Below are 19,388 nucleotides of genomic sequence, written 5' to 3' on the forward strand. Positions count from 1 at the left end.
CCGCGCATAAAATTTGCTCTCCGCTGTGCCCTCCAGTAGCTGTGCCAGCAAAATATCCTGCAGCGAACGATGGTAACTGTTGCTGCCGTATGCAAAATAAAGGTGTAACATGTTCCGCAGTGCCTGGAAGTTGACTCGTATGCACCTCTCGTTTCTCAATGTCGCGTACCTTTAACAGCTGCACTGCTCTCGCTTATGTGTAACAAACTAAACTGAAGCTGAATTTTCTACACGCAGTCTTTTGTATCGAGTTCAGAGCAGATTTTTGCAATTAAGGCGTGGCTACGTAGCTTCGAGAAAGAGGAACAAACCAAAACACCTTCGATACTACTGAGTGATTTTCATAAGCACCAAAAGAAAGTTTTTGCTTCCCCGATGCGAAAATCACTCTGGTTCTTAGATTAACTAATTTTCGTTGCTAATATTTGACTGATAACGGTGTTCGAGTGAACACAAACAAACAATTAAACCGGAAAATCACTCAATTTAGCAGTAAAAATTCTTGAAATGAGGGTTATATCTTGTTGTGATAAACTATTCATAGGCAACACTACCGTTTTTCTCTGGTGCGCCCTGGTCGTCATTGTAAAAATGATTATTTAGAAATAGATGAACATTTCACACTAGTAGTAGTTGTGAAAATTCTCATAACTCTTATCTTCATCATCTTATAGTTCTGAAAAGAACCGATTTCATAATCTTCAGCTCGAAATGTATGCAACAGAATGCTGATGATCACATCACCACCGGTAGCATCGATTATTTTGTTGGCCGCGTATAAAATTTGCTCTCCGCTGTGCCTTCCAGCAGCTGTGCCAGCAAAATATCCTGCAGCGTGCGATGGTAACTGTTGATGCCGTGTGCAGAATAAAGGTAACATGCTCCGCGGTGCCTGGAAGTTGACTCGTATGCAGCTCTCGTTTCTCAATGTCGCGAAGCTTTAACAGCTGCACCGCACTCGCTATTGTGGAACAAACTAAACTGAAGCTGAATTTTCCACACGCAGTGTTTTGTATCGAATTCAGCGTAGATTTTTGCCATTAAGGCGTGGCCACGCAGCTTAGACAAAGACAAACAAACCAAAACACTTTGTTGAGTCAAAATATGTAGGCAGTGGAATTTATTTAGTCCATGTTATTGTTATCTGTGCTTGGGAAGCAAGCCAATAACGAGGGAAATGTATGGGAAAGCTTGACCTTTGAACGTTTCACCTTTTTCCACCATTAAGCAGTAAAGCAACAATGTTGAACATAATATCAAAAAATTGTTACACATTTTATCTATCCACCGACATATAAATGACTAAGATGCATTAAGTCGTTCGCTCGCTATAACCGTTTGAAATCTGACGCAACATTTGCCAGTTTCATTTTCATTTTCACAAAGTGTAATCTAGTATAGAAAACAAAGACGTAGTCCTACGCGTAGAAAATTCAATAAATCTAGTTTCCATTGCCGAGCAATATTTCATTTGTCACTTGAAAATATGATTTCTTTGTTTCGGATTATAAAGGCTACCGTTGCAATATAACATATTTTGTTCCGAGTGACAATTGCGTTTCTAGTTTGCCATTCTGGTCATGCTTGCCAATTTACTATGCAAAATGACGAGAATAAGAAGACTGTTTGAATGCGTGCTGGGGCGAGATTGAGTTACACTTTCAGGGTGAAACGAAAATGCTACGGGTAACTAACAAAGTATGGAAACTGCTCCATTTTTCATCTCAGCCCATATATTCATCTCATACAACATAAAAACACAATTGAAAACAGGAAAAAACGCATATTTCCTAACTAAACCAATCTGCTAATCCATGGAATGGATTCTTCTTAGTTTACTTTAGATTTCTCATAAAAAAGAATCCTCAAAACTCACTTAAAAGCTCTAAATTTGATATTATAGTCGGGCATCTGCACTCGAAAACTCAATTAATTCAATCAGCTATCTCAGAAAACAAAATCCGTGCATTGTTCTAAAGAGCTACAACGGGACTCGTTCAGCAGCCAACCAAAATTTTTTCATCACTATCGAACCACTTTTTGTTTTTATTCACTAAACAAAATCACTCACTACAATAATAATACTTTAATCTTTGAAATGTTCACCTCAAGTTTCCAAAAACAAGCTTGAATTAGCAGAAATATATGAGATGAATTTCTACAATTCCTAAGCTGTACGTATTTTCATCTGTTTTCACTGCGTTGAAGGAAATCAAAAGTTGCCAAATCAGTTTCTGTTAGTACAAAAAAATCATACTGAAAATGTTGTATTATTCCGACATAATTGACATAAATCGACAGCACTGCAGTGGTTACCTAGGTTACCAATTTTGCACGTAAACAACTACTGCGGATATCTAGGTAACATACTACGACGGGCTGCGGCTACGTTCATTCATGATAATGTGATTCATTCATGATTAACAGTGTGTTGAATATGGGGGCGTCGTGAGATGAATAATTGAGCAGTGATTCAAGTTTTGAGATGGATATGGAAGCGTTGTGAAAAATGGTTTGTTTTACAAAATTCAGGATAAATCTAGCTAAGTTTACTGAATATTAAATGCTGAACGATTCCATAAGAGCATGTCAGCGTATTTTGTTTATTTGTTCAATGATTTCGTGAAAATTTGGTGTTTAATCCGTGCATTCTTCGTGAAAATCGGCTTAATCAGATGAATAATGGAGCAGTTCCCTATCTCTTTTGATTAAAACGCAGCAATTGGTTATTAAACTTGAAAAACTTCATAAAAGTGCGTGCCATAATCCGTATTATTGCTGGGAACGAAAGATACCTTTGATTTTGTGTTTAATCTAAATATTTATTCTAATTCGCATTCTCGAAAAATCAGATCAATTTTCAATACACTAAGGTCGCTTTTTACGCAGTTTTTTACGCGGATTCCGGAATTTACGCGGTTTTTTTACGCGGATTCCGGGATTTACGCTTTTTTTTTGCGCGGATTCCGGTTTCCCTTCACTCGGAATGCAGAATTAACGCTGGTTTTTTTACACGGATTCCGGAATTTACGCGGTTTTTTACGCGCATTCCGGAATTTACGCGGTTTTTCCTTACGCGATTTTTTACGCGGTTTTTTTATGCGACACGTACCTCCGCGTAAAAAGCGACTTTAGTGTATATTAACATCGATTATAGGTAAAATTTATCGTATTACTTAACCCCTCTCCCAAAAACGGTTATGATGTCGTGTCGTGTTCCCGATCAGCACGAGGATCTTTTCGAACTGAAAATTTTCTCGACTCAGCACTGGGGTATGGTGTATCGTTGAACTTATCCTATAACATGCACAATGTGCCAAAAACAATATCGGTAACGAATTCTATAAACTGCTCTAGTTGATCGAGACCGCTATTAGCTCTCCAGGCTAGCGTGCGATATTGTTATTGTTGTATGAAGCATGACTCGCAAATTTGGTTTTAATATTCATAACGATTCGAGGCACCTTAACTTAAGTGAAATCATATCGGTTTCACGTATCACTGATAAATGTAAGGACTACTCTCATCAAGTAGAATAAAAACATTCAGTATGAACAAAGAAAAAATACAAGCAAATATTCGCTCAGTTGTGCCCTCACTAGCAAAGAACGACATTAGACGAATCGAATATTTGCCTAAATTTCTGTTCAGCAAATACGATGGCAAATATTTTTCAACAAATCATTTAGGCAAAGGCACTTTAATATTATACGGGCAAACAAATATTGACCGTCATTTCAAGCAAATATTTGCTTTGTATAATGTCGACGTTACTCGGCAGCTGATTTTTCAAATTAAAAGCCCCCGCAAATGACGTTTAGGACGCCCCGATGTTTTCACACAACAAAACAAAAAAGGTCAATCGAAAACTGACAAATGTAATGATTTGCAGTTGTTGATTGATGTTTACGATAGGACTTTTATTATGTGACATTTTTTAATAGACTGTCAATGATGGCGCCAATTATGAAAAATTGTGTTTTTTTTTGCCTTTCTCCTAGAAAGGTATAGCAATCACTGGAAAAACCAAAGGTATAAAAGTGGTCCCAATGGCCGAATGTCATATACCACTCGACCCCTTTCGACGAACTGAGCATTTTCTGTATGTATGTATGTATGTATGTATGTGTGTGTGTGTGTGTGTGTGTGTGTGTGTGTGTGTGTGTGTATGTATGTGCAACTTTTTTTTCTCACTCACTTTTCTCAGAGATGGCTGGACCGATTTTCATGAAATTAATTGCAAATGAGAGGTCTAGTTGCGCCATAGGTTGCTATTGAATTTCATTGTAATCGGATTTTTAGTTTAGAGGTTATGTATCAAAATGTAAAAATCACGAAACATCAATATCTCAGAAACCACACAACCGATTTCAATGAAACTGGTTTCAAATGATTGGGCTGTCTCCAGAATCCTTAACTTTCAAATTTCGTTATGGTTGAACATATGGTTCAAAAGTTATGTAAAGAAAAGTTATCCTAAGATTGTTTAAACTCACTCATTTTTCTCAGAGATAGTTGAACCGATTTTCACAAAATTAGTGTCAAATGAAAGGTCTAGTTGCCCCATAGGTTGCTATTGAATTTTATTACAATCGGATAGTAACTTTGTCCGTTGTTCATAAAAATGTGAAATCACATAATGAAAGTAAACATATTGACTTTCTCCTAACGATCACTGGAAACTTTTTTTCTCACTCACTTTTCTCACCGATGGCTGAACCGATTTCAATGAAATTAATTGCAAAGGAAATTCTAGTTGCCCTATAAGATCCTATTGAATTTTATTGTAATCAGATTTCTAGTTTAGAGGTTATGTATCAAAATGTAAAAATCACGAAACATCAATATCTCAGAAACTGCACAACCGATTTGAACAAAATTGGTTTCAAATGAACGGGCTACCTAAAAACCCTTAACTTTTAAATTTTGTGGTTCAGAAGTTATGGAAAGAAACGTGTTCTGGATACTATTTAATCTCACTCATGTTTCTCAGAGATGGCTGGACAGATTTGCATAAAATCAGTGTCATATGGAAGGTCTTGTTGCCCCATAAGGCCCTAATGATTTTTTTTGCAAACGGATTATTACTTTGCCTGTTATGTTTAAAAATGTGAAATCTAGCTATTGAAAGAAACATATTCCGAAGACTACCTGGACTCACTCACTTTTCTCAGAGATGGTTGACCCGATTCCCACAGAATTAGTATCAAATGAAAGGTCTAGCTGCCTCATAACACCCTATTGCATTTTGCTGTAATCGGATTGTAACTTCGTCTGTAATGTATCGAAATGTGAAAATCACGAAACTTCATTATCTTAGAAACTACACAACCGATTTGAACAATATTGATATCAGATGAACGGGCTAGCTAAGGGTTAACTGATGAATTATGATTGAACACGTGGTTTCAAAGTTTGACTGCTTTATACGTTCCCTTTTCATTTGATTATAATCGAACTTAAGCAACCGTTATGTATTAAATTGTTAATAAAACAACGAAAGTCTATTATCTCAAAGATTACATGACTTATTGGAACATAACTTGTGTCATACGAACGAGTCATCTCTCAAACTTACAAATGATAAACTTCATAACAATTTGATATGTGGTTCAGAAGTTATGAAAAGTAAAGAAATTAAGAGACTATTCAAAACTATACCTGCTTTGATCAATATATGTGACCTCAACATAATTTAAATATGTTATCGTTCAATTTAAACGTTTCTGATATTGCTGATGATTGAATTTAATTCAAATTTCAAATCTTATACTTTAGTTACAACATCAATATTTTAGTACCCAAAGAGTGAATATTCCTTTATTGGATTGCAGCGTTCATGTAAATCTATTTTTACAAATAAAAAGTTTAAATGAGAAAGGCTGGGTCTGACCGCTAGGTGGATTAATTTAGGTTTTCAATTTGCACTAACTTTCAAATCTTTATCAAGTTTGAAATTTTTTTCAAACATCGCAAGCTCTCTGCTTCGTTAAATACGTAATAGTAAATTAGGTTATGTAGCAACTATTGAGAGGCTTTCAGGTCCTTTGATTTCTAAGTAAGCATCAATGTGTCCTATTCAGGAGCCCCAAGTAACGAATATAGATTAACTGCGGCCTCAATAGGGACTGAAAGGAAAATGAGTGGATTTTCCGGTAGTTTTCAGTTGCACAGAGCACTCGTTTGGGAGCCTTCGGCTAACCTATAAATCAGGATAAAAATATTAACCACTCGGAATATGAAGTAAGCGGAAGAAGAGTAGCGTAGAAAAACAACTCACAATACGGGTTGCGTTGTAGTAGAGATATGAGCTCGAAAGAATATTGAAAAGAAAGCGAGAATAGGAGAGAACAATGTAAAAGATGAAGTGTTTCCCTGCTAATATTAGCGATACCGCTTACCACACAACGCACATGCTGTTTAAATTAACCGTTTTGTAGCTCCGTCAATAGTCAATTCGAGAACAACATTCGACGTCTTGTTTATCACATGACATAAAGAGCGTAGAGTTCCAATAAAAAACGTCTTTTCGAATTTCGTTGAGCGGTAAGTCTCACAAGTTTTGTACCTCGAAAGAAAGCTCTATGCAAAGTTGCAGCTAAACCTAGCAGCAGCCTTTTTCCCTGAACCAGGTATAGTAACAAAATTTTATTCCCACAGTCAGACAGACAGTCGATGCAACCTTCTGTTGCTCAGTCTGAAATAGTATATTTTTCCGATATTCCTTCGCTGGAATAAAGTGATACTTACTTACCAAACAGTCCCAAGCCGTGGTGTGGCCTTTGCTGTACGTAAGAGACGTCTCCAATCCACTCGGTCCATGGCTGCAGTTCACCAGCTCTGCAGTCTGCGTAGGGTCCGCAGGTCGTCTTCCACCTGATCGATCCACCTTGCCCGCTGTGCACCTCTCCGTCTCGTCCCTGACGGATTGGTTTCAAGAACCATCTTTACCGGGGTGTCGTCTGACATCCTTACAACATGTCCAGCCCACCGCAATCTCCCTATCTTAGCGGTGTGGACGATAGATGGCTCCCCAAGCAGCTCCTGCCGTTCGTGGTTCATTCGCCTTCTCCACACTCCGTTTTTCATCTGCAGTCCACCGAATATGGTACGCAGCACCTTCCGCTCGAAAACCGCAAGGGCGCGTTAGTCCTCCACAAGCATAGCCCATGTCTCATGCCCGTAGAGGACTAGCGGTCTGATCAGCGTCTTGTAGATGGTTAACTTGGTGCGGCGACGAATTCTACTCGATCGGAGCGTCCTCCGGAGACCAAAGTATGCACGATTTCCTGCCATAATGCGCCGTTGAATTTCTCTGCTGGTATCGTTGTCGGCAGTTACCAGTGAGCCCAGATACACGAACTCATCAACCACCTCGATTTCATCACCACCAATTTGAACTCGAGGTGGGAGGTTAGCACTGTCCTCTCGTGAACCCCTTCCTTTCATGTACTTCGTCTTCGATGCATTGATGACCAGTCCAATCCGTTTGGCTTCAGCCTTTAGTCCGATGTCCGTATCCGCCATCTTCACAAATGTCCGAGCCACAATGTCGATATCGTCGGCGAACCCAAACAGTTGAACCGACTTTTGGAATATCGTGCCACTCGTGTTTTTTTTTTTTTTTTTTTTGTTTTAAAGAGGCTTTGCCTAATTTGGCATTCGCCTCACTCGTTAATCCCCGCTCTTCTAATGACACCTTCCAGGGCAATGTTAAACAGTAGGCACGAGAGACCAGCACCTTGCCTTAGACCTCTTCGGGTTTCGAAGGGACTTGAGAGTGCCCCCATAACTCAAACTACACACATCACTCGATCCATCGTCGCTTTGACCAACCGCGTCAGTTTGTCCGGAAATCCATAGTCGTGCATAATTTGCCATAGCTTGTCCCGATCGATTGTGTCGTACGCCGATTTAAAATCGATGAACAAATGATGTGTGGGCACGTTATATTCGCGGCATTTGTTCATAACCTGCCGAACCGCGAATATCTAAAAGATCTGATCCGTGGTGGCGCGGGCACCCATAAATCCTGCCTGCTAGTGCCCCACGAACTGCTTCGCAAATGGTAATAGTCGACGGCAAAGTATTTGGGAGAGTACCTTGTAGGCGGCGTTCAACAGAGTGATTGCCCGGTGATTGCAGCACTCCAATTTGTCGCCCTTTTTGTATATGGGACATACAATACCCTCCAGCCACTCCTCCGGTACTCGTTCTTCCTCCCAAACCTTGACAATGACCCAGTGCACGGCTCTAGCCAGTGTTTCTTCACCGTATTTCAATAGCTCGCTGGGAGGTTGGTCCACTCCAGCAGCTTTATTGTTTTTCAGCTGACCAATCTCCTCCTCCACCTCCAGAAGATCGGGGGCTGGAATTCTGATGTCTTCTGCTCGTGCACCAAGATCAATTGCCATACCGTCCTCGCGCTCTACTGCATCGCCGTTTAGATGCCTTTGCGGGAGCTGTTCATTTTAGATGCCTTTGCGGGAGCTGTTCGTAGAACTTTCGAGTGTCGTTAGCTTGGTACAGCTCTTCCATCGCTACGCGATCTCGGTCCTCTTGCTGGCGCTTCTTCCTTCGGAGGACTGAGTTTTGGCTGTTCCGTGCCTGTCGGTATCGTTCCACGTTCGCTCTCGTACGGTGTTGCAGCATTTTCGCCCGTGCTGCATTCTTCTCCTCGACTAACCGTTTGCATTCGCCGTCAAACCAGTCATTTCTATGATTCGGGGCCTTTGTACCTAGTAGCGCTACTGCAATGCTACCTATGGCGGATCGGATGCTTCTCCAGCCATCTTCAATAATTCCGGAGTTTCCGGAGAGACTTATGTTTTACAAGTCCCTGGCAAAGGTTTTTTCATGTTTAACAAGTCCCTGGCAATTCCGAAAATCGTACCTCTAAGCGGTCAGAACTCGATTTATTGACCGAATTTATTGAATCATGATGTCAATACTTTTTCACAAGGTTTAGTTCGAGTACTCAAAACTATTTTAAGTTCCATCCGTCCCAATTCACCCGCTCTTTATTCTATACGTTGTTGAAGTTATCGAAAAAATAAGCTCAAATATGCTAAAACTTTGTAAGGAAGAGTTTACAGTGTAATTTTACAGGGAATTGAAGCCTCCTAAAATTGAACGGTAGATCTAAAGGCAAGGGTTCCACCTTCGCCCTTCCCTGTTAAGATTGTTGCTTCAATTATGTTTTCGAGCATCTTTCTAACATTTAGCGTTAGACACTTACGCTTACTTAGAGCCATAATGTTGACTAAAAACATAAGTATTTTATCGTAACCTCATTATACATACATACTAATTATCAATATAACTATAACATATACTTTAATGTTTAGTTTACAGATACCACAAAAATTATCTACTTACAATGAACTCAAATTACACTGGAATTACATAACACAGTGCAACAAAAATTGACTTTTTTTCTGCCTTGGTTTCTATATATAATTTTTTGTGTATTTTGATGCAAAACCAAATTTCCCCGAGTTTGAACATATTCCATCTTTTAAGGGGCAACAATGGCGCCATTTTGAATTTTTGTCCACATATTAGCATCTTCTTACCCATTTTTTTAAAAAAATAGATCTTAAATCGGACAAAAACTGAGTTCAGAACGGTGATTCTACGGAAACGGTTTTGGCATGGTTTAAGTGTGTTTCACAAAGCAGAAAAATATCTTAAAACAAAATGGTGTCAAAAAAACATCGAAAATTTACTATTTCTCGGAAATTTGAAATGGCGCCATTGTTGCCCTTAAGTTAAAATATTTTCAAACTCAGGGAAATTTATTTTTGCATCAAACTTCATCAAAAAATCATACATAGAAGCCAAGGCAAAAAAATTGTTGCACTGTGTAATCAAGTGCCTAAGCTCACCTCTGATAGTGAAAATCAATGCTTGCTATGGGTTCTCGTTTTACTTTTTGGTGCAAACAATATCAATATCATCCTTATGGTTGAACATAAGATAAGGTTGAGATAAGGGGACTATCTTCACGTTTTCTTAAAGTTTCAAATCAACAGAAAAAATCAACCCTCAATGCAGAAAAACAACCCTCGCCATACTAAACGTTCGGACACCTATTTTCAGTTTTGGGGAGTCAACTCTGATCTATGAACATAATATCAGGGAATGTTTGAATATTTTCTTTTGCTTTTCACAATGTTCCAGATACCAGAGGTCACCATCTTGAAATTGAAAATCTTGTTGGACACCCGTTGTCATTTTTTGAACATAGTTCACTTTCTAGAAATATCTACATTATTAAAACATTTTACTCAGTTTGACACAGCTTGGCAAAAAGCAGAAATCGAGAAATTGATTCCCAATGACGTCCAAGCCTTCTTCTCTATTCTAGCAAGCTTTCCAGAAAATGTAAGTCGTTATGTGGGATTAAAAAATTGGCACCGGACATGAATATTTGGATTCTGGACGTAATCTCGATACCGAAAATATACATATTGCAGAGCATATATTCGTTTTTCGCAAAATTCTGAAACCAAAAGTCGCCATCTTGAATTAGAAAAATATCGTAGGACTTTTATTTCTGGTTTCTAAGGGTCATCCTGGTTCCGAAAGTACCAATGTTGAGAGGTTTGTAAACGTTTTCCAGAGTTTTATACAGTTTCCCAGAGACTGAAAGTCGCCATCGGCCCTAGACATCAACTTCTGGCCATGACCGACCGAAGGCATGAAAGTTATCGTACTCATTCAAAAAGTTCCCATAATGCACTAAAAGACCTGACTGTCATCAATTATGACCGCTTCCCTGTTTGATAGCTGCCTTCCCCGTTTTCGACATCATATTTCGGTCTCTAGAAATCAATTTCCGGCCTCCAGATATGACCAAAGGTCTGAAAACTATCGTATTTATTCAAAAAGTTCTCATAATGCATGAATAAACTTGATTTTCTTATCAATAAGGACCCCCTTTTCCTTTGGGGGTTGCCCCTCCCTCCTTCCAATATTTCTATTACCACCTCCTTCGTACTAAGAACACGTATGACAAGTTTGATTGAAATCGGTTCAGGCATTCAAGGGTTATGCTGAAACATACATACATGCATACATACAAAACTTCTTTTTTATGTAAATAGATAAAAAATAATTAGATAAGTAGATCTTCTAATTAGAAAATTAGATAGATAGAAGATAGTTTAGTTAATATTGTGTACATCAAACACTAAAGTTTTCTTTAATTACTACACTTAGCACATAAATAATAGCTAATGATATATATTGTAATCATGCCGTATACATAACAAAATCGATCGCAAATTGTTAGGCAATCGAACAATCGATAATAATCGGATCGCAAAAAATACCGTGAGCATCGCGCATCATTAAATCATACAAAAACAACAACAAACTGTTCGGTTATTTCGAGGCTTTCTCCTAATCTTGACCGCCACCGTCGAGTGTTGGATTGATAAAAAAATCGGCCCATAAAAACCCAGAGCTTGAAAAACTGGCTTCTTACGAGCATGGGTATCAAACAATAGTTCAGTGAAGTTATGCAAGCAGAAAGATGCCTATCATGGTATATGAGCCAGGTCAAAATTATTGCCTCTATAAATTTGTTTTATGACAGTATGCATAAATAAATTCGCTGCGCCGATCAAAGCGATAGCATAACCAATCATTTTTGAACTTGATGCAGTTTTTGTCATTAAAAAATAAAAATCACTAATGCAACTTTTACTGCTGGAAATCACCTGCTTGGCAATATTTCATTAGCCATTTTCGTGGAAAAAACACCCACTTACAAAGCAGCGACTTATTTACATTTCATTACGTCATCAGCTGCGTATCTATATAGAAGGTCGAGCGGGAATCGATTACTCGCACCGGGGAAGGAAATTATAGCGCGCTCCGATAGTGAAACACTATCTTTAACCCCATGCTGTTGAAACGCGTTTGCGATTATTACCACTCGCGGTGCGCCGATAGACCCCTTAGCGGTCTTTTGAAAGTTTCCGAGTTTTTCATCACCATCGTTGGTCCTCTTCGTTCGTGTGCGGACACCTTCTTCAAATTAGGCTCGGTAGTGCTCCAAGGAGCTGTCATATGATCTTAGCCAGTGTATCTGTGGACCTATCCTCACTGCCGTTGCTGGTGATCGTGGACGATTAGACTCCCACCCGGAGGCCACACCCGTTGACCTGTCCGTAGGCGTTCGATTGGCTGTGGCCTCCCATCAGGGTGCTCGCCCGGGTCGAACTAAATTGCTAGCTGTTTAGTTGAAATTTTTGCACTAAAAGCTGTAAATGCTGAAATGTTTCCAGGGCATATTCTAGGTAATAAATTAAAAATGGTACGTTTTCCCCCTTTTGGCGTTTTCGTCCGGGATTTTTACGGTGAATGCTATATAGTTTGACTTGCGCGGGATCTGGAACCTGGTGATTTATATTCAGTATTTTATTATCGACACTATCATGCATCAACTGTTGTTGGATAGACGTATTGAATGACACTCAAAGCACCAGTGCAATTAGAAAATAACGGCTTTCTATCACATTCCAGCACCAGCCCATCCCCAGGACATTGTGGCCCCGAGGTCGATCCAAGATCTTCCGGAGAAACTGCTGACGTCGGGAATTTCAATACCAGGTACGCGCAACTATTCACCTCTGCTTGCATTGATCGAGTTGACCTTCCAATAGAGCTCAGGGGCAGCTCAGCAACCGCAGTAACCTTATCAATAACGTCGTATTTCTACCACCATCAGCGACGTCTAGCGCTTTTGTTGTTGTTTTGTTACCCATGACTTTCGATTTCAGCACGACAGCAGCACCTTGACTTTTTTGATCAACTTTTTCTGCCGCGTAATTATCGTTATAAATCTTGATCACAGTAGCACTGACTGCCAGCAGCAGTAGTATCATCAGTGCGAGGACGTGCCCAAGATGGCTGCAGCAATAATACAGATGAAACATGGCTTTATTTCAGTACTGGAATAACAAAAAAAAAAAGAAACATACGATGAATGTAAGCTTCCCTTTTGTCGAGAATTCTGTGAACAATTGTTACCTACTCTCGACTCGACTGGTAATGCCAAGCGCTGTGTGCCATTGTTGTCTTTCATACGAGTTATTGATTACTTTTCTGGTTCACTTTTACTTTCTGTATGCTGTAATGAGATATGAGTGTGGATGACCCTGAGCGGACAAAATCCGCTTTAAAAACTTATTTTTTATAGGTCATATTTTCGTCTTGAGTGTTTTCAACAGTACTGATGAAAGTGCTTAGAAAACTAATCAATCTGCTCTAAACTAGTTAAATATGTTGGATAGACAATCTTTTCGTTATGTTTCTCGCACAATATTTATGTGAAATCAGAATAAAATTTTTGCGAATTAGAAGCGCTTAATAATTGATTAAGCTTCGAACTCATGAGTGTTAATCTTAGAATAATGATTAAGAAAATAATGATTAAGAAATGATTAAGAAAGGAACTCTTAAGAATAAAAACGAAATCAAGTGGTTTAGGATCATCTCTGGGTGCACAACACCCGAAAGATGGGTCGAGTGTTTGAAGAAAAGCTATGACAAATCTAGAGTTCGTACAAAACTTAGATTCCTGTCGTTCGGAATGTAGATCAGAATTGATTCACTGGTTAAACAGAGAGTTTTTTTTTGTGACAAATTGCACGATTTTTTACAGTGTTTATGCACTGATTCAAACTTCATCGGGAATTGAACCCGATTTAAGACTTAAGATGAACCTAATTTAAGACCTTAGTTAGTCTGTTTTCAAAATTTGATACAGTTAAGACTTCGCATGGTTTCGAATATCATAAAACTATTTTGCAAGATACAGGGTGTCACCGTGAAAGTGATACACTTTTTTACGCCATAAAATTAAGACAGGTGAATATTTCATCTCTGTTTTTTTATTATCATGGTAGAGAAGTTAAGCTACAGTTAAATAAGTTTATTTAAAATCTATCGCCTTTGCATTTGATTACAGCCCGCAAACGCTTTTCAAAATTATCATAAACCGCACGCACGACCTCGATCGGCGTTTCATCCCAGGTACCCCCAAATACTAAGGTCCAATGGATTCAAATCGGCATGTTATATTGTATTTGCGTTTCACTACTTCTGGCTTCGATTTTATGTTTAATTTAGTTCTCGGTTTGGTCACAAAGATGGAGCCGCGATACCATTTTTTTGCATGAATGCATGTTAATCATGAAATTTTATAAAACTGTAGAATACACAAAATTGGTATCTTCTACAGTTTGGAAAAACCTATGAGCTTTTGCTAAAACAAAACATATTTTTTACAATAACTCGTATATTTCCCAGTTATTCTTATAAAAAATTTGAGTTTTCTACAGAATTTCATAACATTTTACAGTTAACAACTTTGTCGAAAACTCTAGCATAAAAGACAAATAAAAAGCATCACAGTTACCACTCAAATTAGACATCCAAATTGAAACTCTAACTAAACCTACCAAGAAACTTTGTAAAGGACCGAAAAACGATTGATCCTGGGAGCACTAATAGAGTTTCTTTTCAATTTAATTTCTGGCCCAAAATGCATTCGCGATTACGAAGTTGAAAGAGATTTCAAAGGCTGTTCGCACCTAGGCGAACTCTCATATGCAATTGTCAAAATGTGTGTGATGACAAAAGCAAAAATATTTGGTATTGGTATCATCTTTAGTCTCATGCGAAAGCCAACCGACGCGCACGGTGTTGACTTGGTGTTATTTGTTGTTTATTCACCGCGCACGATGAAAAAGTTGAGTTGTTTGCGGGTTGCGAGATGATCCGGAAGACCGCTGCTGACCTGGATGTGTCCATCGGGATTGCCCATCATGTTGAAAGAGCTGAAGAGCGTATCCAGGCCGAGGTTTTGGACAAGGTTATGGCCCCGGTACTTCGGAACCTCTACGGGAAGGATCGTTACTTCTTTCAACAGGACGGCGCACCGACCCACACGGCAAATATCGTCCGGACCGCCGCGTGCGGATCTTTTGAGAAACGTCTCAAGCTCGTGAGGGGGGGTGGTGAGGGTCTCCCAACTAATATGTCGTAAAGGTTCTTAATACAAACATAATCTCAATAAAAATTGACTCAGAAAAGAATATCATTCATTTTCATTTTTGACATAGAACTACGTCTCTCAGGAAGCTCGGCTACATAGGAGTGTAAAATGTAAACGGGAAAAGATGTCCTATTTCAAATGTTTATAAGTCAGTTAGTTTTAATAGATTTCCTTCGTTCTTGCGGCAATCGATTGGAAAATCATCAGTGTATCACTCAAATGCAGAAAATTGTAATTTGGTGACTTGAACTATCGTACTTTAGAGAATTGCCAAGCCACAGAAATCCAGATTTCGACCTTTGATTGGTCGCTTTATGCTTGCATTGTCAAGTACGGTCGACAAAATTATATACCTAGTAAATCAGGAATACACTCAAACTAATCAGTTTACTAGTGGATGGCCACTAGGACGGCCCTAACTAAGCAGCAGCGAAAAGCAGCACTAGCGATAGCGAGTACCAGCAGCAGCTGCTGCTGCGGGTATGAGCAGCGATAATGGAAGTAGCGTGAGCGGTGGATGCGGCGGCACTACTGCCTCTAGTAAAAAGCTGCCTTTGTGCGGTAGCGGCAGCATCAGCGGTAGGTGCGTTGGCCAACACTTCCTCAAATGAAAAACTTTGCCGTGTTTTGGTAGCAAAAAACGGGCATGGCAATCAAAATCTGTCGGCCGTCAAATTTTCTGCGTGAAAACATATTTCCACTGTGTTTGAAAAGAATGCTCGATTCCCACAGTCAGGGATAGCACAGATAAGCAAACAGAACCATATCGGATGTTGAATTGAACAATAGATTATCCTTTTGAGGACAAAATAAATACTTAATTTAATAAGGTAATATTATTTCATTCATTATTTAACAATTAGCATTTACCAATAATGGCAACGGCAATGACAGATTTTCTTTGTCGACTTTCGACTAAAATCATTTTATTATCGAATGATGGGATGAACGGCCCCTCCAGTGAACTCTGCCTGACATCTAAACGATCTTATGTAGTTCTACGTCAACTTTGTGGTCGTGGTTTTGCATACTACCCATCTGTTAACAAACATATTTTCAGAGTGTATTCGAACTTATTGAAGACCCTGTAAGTGCTGTGAGCATTCTACTTCTCTTTAATAGCAAATGCTGTTTTCCTCGGAATAATATTGGTGTAATGTTTAAATTCTGCTGTTTTGAATAATTAGAAGAGAGTCAGCGGATCGTTTCGAACAGGATAAGGAACATTTCTCGCGTAATTTTTCAAAAGGACCTATCTAACATTGAGCGACCTCTTTGTTTACTTTCTTTTTGATCAATAACTATGTTATATTTTCCATATTTCATAACACTCAATGCATAGAAAGTATAACAGTATAACAATCTCTCGATTAAGGGAAAGAAAATTTGGAAAATATTTATAATGAATACGTAATTAACGAAACAAAGTGGGAGAGGAGAGAATCTCTCATTGTTACTTAGATCCTTTTGAAAAATTACGCTAGATTTTATTTTTAAAGTCTTTACTTTTGTTTGTTTTAACACATAAAAATATCGACAAATTAGGTACTTTTGCAACGCCGTTCGTCGTCTGCTGACGAGTAAGCCAATAGAGCTGCCCATGAAAAAGATAGGCAGATATAAATTTGTGTCCGATTGATTACCAAAAGTTGTAACTAACAACTCCTTTTAACAGTTTCCCTTGATGAAGGCACTAACAAGTGCAGAAACGTTGGGACTAATAAAAATAACTTCGTTCTAAATTCTGAGATTAATGACTGCATATGGAGGTTTTTAGGAGCAAGTAATATTCCTGTGATAGATTGGCATCCCTTCATACTCTGGAAGGGAGGGGCCCATACAAATGAAACACAAATTTCTGCATAACTCGAGAACTTGTCAAACAAATGAAACCAAATTCGGCAAGAAGTTTTTTGGAGCAATATATATTTCTATGATAGTTCGATACCCCTTCCTCTTCTGGAAGGGAGGGCTCTCATACAAACTAAACACAAATTCCTGCAATGTTCAAGAACTAAGTAAAAAACCTAAATTAATCCACCTAGCGGTGAGACCCAACCTTTCTCATTCGAACTTATTATTTGTTAAAAAAGATTTACACCAACACTTAAAAATTACACCTTGATAATTTCTGCTGGATTTGTTATTCATTGTAAACAACAAATTTTTGGTAGCCAACAGCACAACTATAACAAACATTCAAAATATAACATACACACACATATGAGTATACATTAACACATATATATGCAAATAACATTAAATTCTTTCAAATATATGATGCGATTTTGTTTTTGATCGTGGTATAATCGATTTGTATTCATATACTACGTATAAATATTTAAATTGTTTATGTCAACTTTAGTCAGTAGATTTCAAATAATTTATCATTAAATGTTGTTCTTTATACATTAAACCATTCAAGGTTATATCAGTGAAAATGAAATTCTTTAACGCAGTTGGTATTACTGATTGTTTCTAAGGGGCGTCCAATAAATGGGAAAATACAAATCAATATGGGTTCTTGAAACCTGGATTATACCCAGTGGCCAGAATCCGACCTCACACCCCATTTTAAATCCAGATGACCACTTCTGGTTACCTGATAATCATAAAATCATAAAATCCATCATAAAATTGCCGTACTGCCTGATCTGGGTATTTCGATGGCGAAGATGACGACAGTTCCCGATCAACAGCCTAAAGTGACAAACATCATCCAATACGATCTCGGGTAGCGGTATAATACCTCGAGGCCAGAAATCATCTTCAGACGACATTTTAAATTTCTGGGTAGTAGCTTCCGGTTTCTGGAGACCAGTCTAAAAGGGACAAACATTACCCAATGTGAGTTTTTCAGTACCCGGGATGATGCTCAGTGGCCAGGAATCAACTCCATACTTTATTTTGAAATCCGAATTTGTGACTTCTTACAAACCTTACAAACAAACACATTTAGTAGCCTTGAAAAAGGCCGATTGCTGCAATTGCAATTTTCATTCAATTATTGCATAAAAGCTTCATGGTCAGATATACCCGCTGCAACTACTACACTTTCCGTAGTTATGCCACAGTTGTGGCCGCTATACGCTGCCATTGGTATCCGCTGCCCCTACATCAGCCGGCCCAGCTGCTAACGATACTGAGATCCGCTGCAACTAGTGCGCTACCCATTGCTATGCCACAGCTGTGGCCACTGCACTGCTACTGCTGCTGCTAAGGGATGACTGCTGTTGTCGCTGTCTAGAAGTATTATGAGCGGCTTCGGCTGAAACAGGCTCTTATATAGGCCAAATAACATATTTTAAATTGCAAGGTATATGATTCTTTCGACCGTGCTTGGGAAGCAATCATATAACTACCAATCAGAGGTCGAATTTTTCGTTTTGACAAGGCTTGACTGTTTCCAATAGTACAATAGTTTGAATAATAAAATTATCTTATCTCCATTTGGGAATCTGCAATAACGAAGGAACTTCATCGAATACTAACCGATTTATTAGCAATTGAAATTGGACATATTTCCACTTTTTTCGGTTTTAGATTTTCATTTCACATCCCTATGTAGCCGAACTTCCTGAGAGAAGTATTCTACTTCAAAAACTTTTACGGTAGAAACAGCAGAATTCTGGAGAACTTTGTGATAAGGTTGTGTGTCTAAAGGTAAACAAAACGAGTGAGAGTTGATTTACGCTTGTAAAGTACTAGGGATATAACTCTCACTCGTTTTGTTTACGTTTAGACATACGACCTCAAGGTGAAACGGGATTGTGGCCTTTTCCTATACAATTTTGAGGTTAGAGTTCTTTTTACTTTTATAGTTTGAGCGTAAAAAATTCGGCTTCCACTAAATAAATAGCACTCAAATTGCTACTTCAGGCATGCAACAGTTGTGAAAACAATTGATCAAAGTTTCATGTACGTAGTCTTCATAAATCAAGAAAAAATTAGATTGCAAAATTCGAGTTGATCGCGACCACGTCCCGATTCACCTTAACACAAAGTAGTCGAGAGCTGTTGTCTGCTCAATTATGCCTACAAGCTTTCATGCAAGCTTTTATGTGGGAGCTTTTGAACCCCGTTCTCTACCACTTGACATTTCTTTTGTTTGTTACTTCATACAATTTTGAAAATAACAAAAAGATCACTCTTCAATTGCCTATGCCAATGGCTGTGCACTTAAGCAATCCTTTTTACACCACTATAATTAGTTCTATTTACGAGCTAAATAAGGAATGATTGTGTAATGCACGATAAGCAGTGTTGCCATTTTTTATTCAAATATTACATAGTTGATTACTTAAAACCCATAATTGAA

General features: G+C 38.5%; 1 protein-coding gene across 4 annotated transcripts in view; it reads left to right on the forward strand.

Moving 5' to 3' along the window:
* Positions 1-19,388, forward strand: part of LOC129724944 (uncharacterized) — a 1,074,712-nt gene that overhangs the window by 973,530 nt on the left and 81,794 nt on the right. For all 4 annotated transcript variants that reach the window (XM_055680233.1, XM_055680234.1, XM_055680235.1 and 1 more), the window contains one exon: positions 12,535-12,621. In XM_055680233.1, the coding sequence (XP_055536208.1) occupies positions 12,535-12,621 (87 nt within the window). The remainder of the gene's footprint in view (positions 1-12,534; positions 12,622-19,388) is intronic.

Source organism: Wyeomyia smithii, chromosome 2 (assembly GCF_029784165.1).
Source record: "Wyeomyia smithii strain HCP4-BCI-WySm-NY-G18 chromosome 2, ASM2978416v1, whole genome shotgun sequence".
In the NCBI taxonomy this organism is placed as follows: Eukaryota; Metazoa; Arthropoda; class Insecta; order Diptera; family Culicidae; genus Wyeomyia; species Wyeomyia smithii.